This window comes from Benincasa hispida, unplaced genomic scaffold, assembly GCF_009727055.1.
Source record: "Benincasa hispida cultivar B227 unplaced genomic scaffold, ASM972705v1 Contig285, whole genome shotgun sequence".
In the NCBI taxonomy this organism is placed as follows: domain Eukaryota; kingdom Viridiplantae; phylum Streptophyta; class Magnoliopsida; order Cucurbitales; family Cucurbitaceae; genus Benincasa; species Benincasa hispida.
Genome location: NW_024064780.1, coordinates 740821 through 747670, shown reverse-complemented (window position 1 = coordinate 747670; position 6850 = coordinate 740821). Strand labels below are relative to the sequence as shown.

Sequence of the window (6850 nt, the reverse complement as noted above, 5' to 3'; positions counted from 1 at the left end):
CTCGACGATGTCGAGTTGAGTATGACACCACCAAGAAGGCTACCTTGGTATTCTCGGTGTGAGAATCTAAGAGGTGGGGTCTGTGTAGACTTGGTTTGAGGCAGAAGACAGAGGAAACAACAATCGTGTAAATGATTGAGCAAATGGGAGAAGGTTGAACCTATCGTATAGTCGATGCACAATCGTTTAGCAAAAACTAAGTGATTGTCTAGCAAAAGCTAAGCGATCGTTTAGCTCATTGCTTAGCTGCGTGTTTGTCGCCTACAAACACTACATGATCGTTTAGTCGCTCCAAGTTGTCGTTTAGTAAATCCTATTTACTTGACAACTTCCGTGAGATTCCGCGTGAGATTCCGAGAGAGAAAAAATCTCAAATTCACCAAATTTAACATATTTAACATTACCTTACTAAAATTAAGAAAACAATTTTCCTTTTATCTCATGGTTATCATGAAAACCACCAATAACCTCCCACTCAATTGGTTATTAGAGAAAAGAATTAATTATCCAATAATTAATATTATCATAAATATAAATGATAACCAACTTATCATACTATATTTATAACCTATAGTTTTAATATTTCATCTTATGAAACATATAAACCGGTAACTCTTTTTCTATTCCATGGTACTTAATGTAAATCTCATTTACATTAATCCTCCACTAGATGTATCTCATACATCATATCGATCATATCATATATAATCGAATTACCTCTTGTCAATTTGAACATTTCAAATCAATACCAAGAACTGATCCTCAACTGAATCCATTGAGCTACCAAGGGAACCTTATGGACATGTAGCTCGAATCTCCAATGGTATGTGAATAACTGACTAAACTCTTTAGTCACGAGATCCACCATCCATTAACTACCAGACACTCCACTAAAGGCTGACAGCTGAACTCTTCTTACCACAGATATATTATGTGTCTATCTTAACCAATCAACAGTGCGACAACCCTTCACAGATCGCTCGTAAGTATAGCTCAGCCAATAACAGTTATGCCCCTGTAGTTACATCTAACTTCTTAAGTACCACTAATCCCTCTAATGAACATAAATCATAGTCCTCCTATAATTGAGTCCTCTATTCCAAAGAGAAGTTGTGGCCACTATGTTCAAGCCCCATAATCAGTCCTTAAGGGAGCAATCTCTTTACTTATCCCTGCTTCGAGAAAGAAGTGAATTCCATCTTGTGGATTGAGTTTCCAACTCCCAAATTAGACAAGTCCCCAAAAAGGTAGGCATATTGAGTTGGAAATCTGGTCACTCTCCCCCATACTAATCAAAGGACCGTCCTCAAAGGCAGAAGTTCCCAAAAGACTCAGAATTGAGGTTGTGTCACCTATGGTTGTTTAGGTGAGATGTAAATCTCTAGTATCAACGGCATTATATACAATATGATCACTCTCACCCATAATAGTCATCTTGCATGTCTCCACATGAATGGTCAGGATCTACCATCTGTAGTAGTTTACAACACTTGTAAACCTCTATAAAGCGGGTCGTATTCGTAGTGTCACCAGGATCAGGTATCCAACCTTAATCCTTATACTACAGACCTATTTAGATTATCACTTAAGGCATGATCCACTTATATATCACATATACATGCTTAAGTTTACATAAGATAACCATGGAGCTTTGTGTATTGGATATGAGTAAATGCTAGAATGAAATAACAATTATTTTATTCATCAAATAATGTGTATCATTACAAATAATGAGACTCCGGGAGAATTAGAACACCAATCCCAACAAGTGGTACTTACGAGCAATTTGTGAAGGGTCATCGTAATATTGACTAGTTATGTCCAATGGACACAGAAAGATATTTGTAATGTGAAGAATGTAGCTGTCGGTCTTTAGTGGAGTGCCTGATAACTTGTAGAAATACAAGTTATTTTTGCTCTTAAGTTGGAACAACTAAGGTTTTTAATGATAAATTCTCCTCATTTTTAGAAGAAACGCATGGATTTATTCAAACATTAGCAAACTCATACAAAAGAAATTTTATTACTAAATATCGCTGCACTAACGCATTGTATTGCAGGATTTCAACGCAAGGATTAACACTAATGCATTAGATAAGTGTCGCGGGAAAAACTCTAATGCAAGGGCAATGCGTCGGAAGGAGTTCAACGCAGAGAAGATTCATTGCTCTAGGCTGATTGTGTCACATCACCATTTGCAAGTATGGGCACCTGCAGCAGGCGGCGTCTGAAAAGCTTCCAAGCAGCAGGCGGCGTCTGAAAAGCTTCCGAGAGTCAGGCGGCTAACCAGGGCATGGACTTTAATGCTGACCAGGACATGGACTTTAATGCTGCCCATTCACCAAGTGGACATGACCAACGCCTATAAATAGATGAAGTCCTTCCAGAGTTAAGAAGTTTGAAAAATTGTCAAGATCCTTACTCCTGTCTCTTATACACATCTAGATGTGTATAAGAGACAGCTTTAATGCTGACCAAGGCATGGACTTTAATGCTGACCAGGATATGGACTTTAATGCTGCCCATTCACCAAGTGGACGTGACCAACGCCTATAAATAGATGAAGTCCTTCCAGAGTTAAGAAGTTTGAAAAATTGTCAAGATCCTTACTCTCTGTATATTGTAGTCATAGTCTTAGTTCTGTAGAAGCTGTGCTGTGGTGTCGAGACGATCAAAAGGGTTGAGAACCACCACCACCGCCGGTCAGGGAGCGGAGGAAGCCACTCTTGAGAAAGACACTCCGTCCACTTCCTATACAAGTGATTGTACATAACGAGATTGAGCAAAAGAAATACAAGAGATTGTATTCTTTGGCTTGACTCAGTTTCCTTCTTATTTATCGCTTTCATTCCATTTGATTAACTATTGTTTTTGTAAAGACTCCTTGTTTCTTTATAAAATTCATATTTGATCTATCATACTTACTATTGTTTATTTCTTGTTTATGTTGAATGCATTAATACTTTATGCACAACTTCATTCTAACGCTCAAGCCAACTTGACAACTTGGTAAAAGCATCTTTAACTTAGATTGTTCGAAGGAATAACTAAGTTGCATTAAGTAAGATGCCTAGTACAGCTAGAAATAGACTTGCTTGTGTTTCTTGCATTCTGTGTTAGATGCATGCACCCTAGAGATAGACTTTTTATGTCATTCACATTGAAAAGTGTTGAATAAGGTCTAACGCATAAACAAAAGTTAAGCCAATCATTCCATCTCATCCACATCACATCTTAAGTTGTGTACACTCATCTTAGATCGACGTGTCCACTTACCTTAAACTCCATTTTCACATGATTCATCATCCACCACTCAACTCTTTTGTATCTTCTTGCACAGGCACAGCAATTTAGTGTAAATAGTACATTTCTCACATTCATTTAGGAAAACACCTACAGTAGATACAACAAGGTCTGCGTTTGGTTAACTGAATCCTTGAGTTCGACCCTGGACCTACCAGGAACCTAAATCTGATTTATACTTAGGTCTGGTTTAGGGAAACTTGAACGTCATTATTAGGAGTTGTGTGCCTTTTGTGCATATATCTAACGCCCCAATGCATTACAATTACTTAAACGCATCAAAGCATAAATGCATCACCTATACTTGGAACTTATTTCTCCAATTTATTTTGTACAATACACTCCTAGAGAAAATCACGATAGCAACAAACAAGTTTTTGGCGCTGTTGCCGGGGATTCAGAAACAAGAACTAACCAGAAATTTCGTTTGTATCTGTTGTATGAACACTTAAGTCGAAGGAGTATTACAAGCTACGCCTAAGCTGGTGAGCGTTTATGAGCAGGGAGAGCACTCTTGAATTCAGATACGACCCCAAGATTGAAAGGACCTTCCGGCGTAGGAACCGATCCAACCGTTGTCGAAGGTTAAGGAAGCAATTTCTCAGACAACAAGATAAACAACGAGCAATGGCAGAAGAACAGGCAAATCAGCAATTAGCTTATGCTGCTTAGAATCCGATCCTGATGGCAATAGCAGCACGCATCCCATGAGGGAGTACGAGTCCCCTATACTGTATGATTTCTCTCCAGGAATCATATACACAATGCCGGATGGAACCAGGTTCGAAATGAAATCTGTTATGCTCCAAATGCTCCAGAGTGCTGGACAATTTGGGGGTGGTCGTGGTGAAGATCTTCACGCCCATATGAAGCGTTTCTTGGAAACGTGTAATTCATTTGTGATTCCTGGAATCACCCAGAGGCGATCAGGCTATCCTTGTTTCCCTATTCCTTGCGTGATGATGCAAAACAACGGGCGAGTTCACTAGAGCCTTGTGAAATCACCACCTGGGAGAAGTTGGTGGAAAAATTTATGCAAAAATACTTCCCACCTACCACCAACGCGAGGAGGCGTCGAGAGATTATGAACTTTGAACAAGAAGATACTGAGACCTTAAGCGCCGAATGAGAGTGTTTTAAGGGCTTAGTCAAAAATTGCCCAAACCATGGACTATCACTGACTATCCAAATGGAGACGTTTTATAGAGGACTGAATAGAGCATCACAGATGGCAGCAGACGCAACAGCGACTGGTGGACTTATGGGCAAATCCTATACTAAGGCTAAAGAGATACTATACCGCATTGCTAAACACAATATGGAATGGGTGGATGATACATATGATGGAAGGAATGACAGGAGAAGGAGATCTCAGAACGTTAATTCTGTTGATGCCAACGCAATGGCCACACTTTCTGTTCAAGTGGCTACGATGACCAGCCTTCTGCAGAACATAACGCTAGGAAACGCATCAAATCAGCAAAAGGTGAATCAGATAGAGGCGTTTGGGCAACCCATAGTTAGCTGTGTGGGCTGTGGAGATCCTCACTCCTATGCTGAATGTCCACAAAACCCTCAGTCATTATGCTTCATAAAAAACAACCCATTCTCTAATACATATAACCTTGGATGGAGAAACCATCCGAATTTTTCTTGGATAGAGGAAATCAGTAAGAGCACCACCTGCATTTCAACAAACGCGTCAGCAGCATCAACAACCGTTTAATAGAGGACAGACATCGAGCTCAGGATCTCCGCTTGAGAACCTATTGAAGGAATACATAGCCCAGAATGACGCGTTGCTGAAAAGCTAGGCGTAATCTATCAGAAACCTGGAGATTCAGGTAGGGCAGATGGCAAGCGAGTTGAAAAACAGGCAGCCTGGAGTTCTACCTAGCAATACCGAAACACTTGGGAACAATAATGGGAAGCAATGCCACGCGGTGATGTTGCGGAGTGAAAGAGCTCTTGAAGAAAAAAGAATGAATCCAAGAAACAACAGTCCTTCGAAAGAACGCATTACACGTCCAATGAATCAGGAAGAAAGAACGCCCGAAACCACAAGCCATTCGAAAACCACTACGTCTAATGCGGGAAAGCCTGAGGTGCCGCTGAGCGCACCATTCCCTAGGCGTCTGATGAAGAAGAATGATGAGCATCAATTCAAGTGCTTTCTTGAGCTCCTAAAGCAGTTGCATATCAACATTCCACTTACAGAAGCTTTGGAGCAGATGCCAACATATGTAAAATTTTTTAAGGACAATTTGACGAAAAAGAGAAGAGTCAGTGAGAAGGAAGTAATAGCGCTAATGCAGGAGTGTAACGCATTAATAAGCAACAATCTACCAAAGAAGCAAAAGGACCCTGGGAGCTTCACAGTTCCTTGTTCGATAGGAGGATTGGATGTGGGTCATGCATTGTGCGATCTAGAAGCCAGCATTTATCTCATGCCACTTTCAATTTTTAAGAACGAAGCACAACCTACTTCTGTTACTATTCAGCTCGCTGACAGAACAATTAAGTACCCAGAAGGGAAGATTGAAGACGTTTTGGTGAAGGTTGACCATCTCATATTCTCAGCAGACTTTATTATCTTAGACTATGAAGCAGATAGGGAGGTACCAATTATCCTTGGACGTCCCTTCTTAGCTACTGGGAAAGTTTTAATTGACTTGCATAAAGATGAGTTAACTATACGCGTGGACAATGAAGAGGTGAAGTTTAATGTGCTCAACGCATTAAAGTTCCCAGATAGTGAAGATTGTCAACTAAATAGTATTGAGTTGCCTGAAGAAGAGACCCATGTATGTGAGGTCCTCGCGTTGGAGGAAAACCTTAAAGAATCAGAGCCGCCAAGTCTGAGTGAGCGGCGGACAAAACCAACGCGTCCATCACTTGAAGAACCACCAGAACTCGAATTGAAACAGTTACCTAGACACTTGAAATAGCATTTCTTGGAACCAACAACACTTTACCTGTGATCATTTCCGCAAATCTCACAGGGCCTAATGAGCAATCTCTCTTGCAGATGTTGAAAAAGCACAAGCGTGCAATAGGCTGGACACTTACAGATATCTGTGGCATTAGTCCATCTTATTGCATGCATAAGATTAGGATTAAGAAGGGAAGTCGGTGTCAATCCAGCTTCAAAGAAGGCTGAACCTCATAATGAAATAAGTGGTTAAAAAAGAGATTTTAAAATGGTAGCCTCAAAGGAGTTATTTATCCAATATCTGACAGCAGTTGGGTAAGTCCAGTCCAATGCGTTCCCAAGAAAGAGGGAACGACCGTGATAGTCAACAATAATAATGAACTCATACCCTCGAGAACTGTCACAGGCTGGCACATCTGTATGGATTACCGGAAGCTCAACGCAGCAACTAAGAAAGACCACTTCCCCCTTTCTTTTATCGATCAAATGCTTGACAGACTTGCGGGTAAAGAATTTTATTGCTTTCTCGATGGTTACTTTGGTTACAACCAGATTCTGATAGATCTGGAAGATCAGGAGAAGACTACGTTTACTTGTTCCTTTGGAACATTTGCA

General features: G+C 40.4%; 1 protein-coding gene across 1 annotated transcript; it reads left to right on the top strand.

Annotated features, from left to right (window-relative positions):
* Window positions 1-5156: 5156 nt before the first annotated feature.
* On the top strand, window positions 5157-6251 carry LOC120069223. The gene has a single exon (XM_039020925.1). It carries the CDS (start codon window positions 5157-5159, stop codon window positions 6249-6251), a length of 1095 nt encoding a protein of 364 aa, XP_038876853.1.
* The last annotated feature ends 599 nt before the right edge of the window (window positions 6252-6850 follow it).

What these genes read in the sequence shown, in the direction of transcription:
- LOC120069223 (XM_039020925.1), top strand. Translation starts at nt 5,157, where the DNA reads ATGGCAAGCGAGTTGAAAAACAGGCAGCCTGGAGTTCTACCTAGCAAT.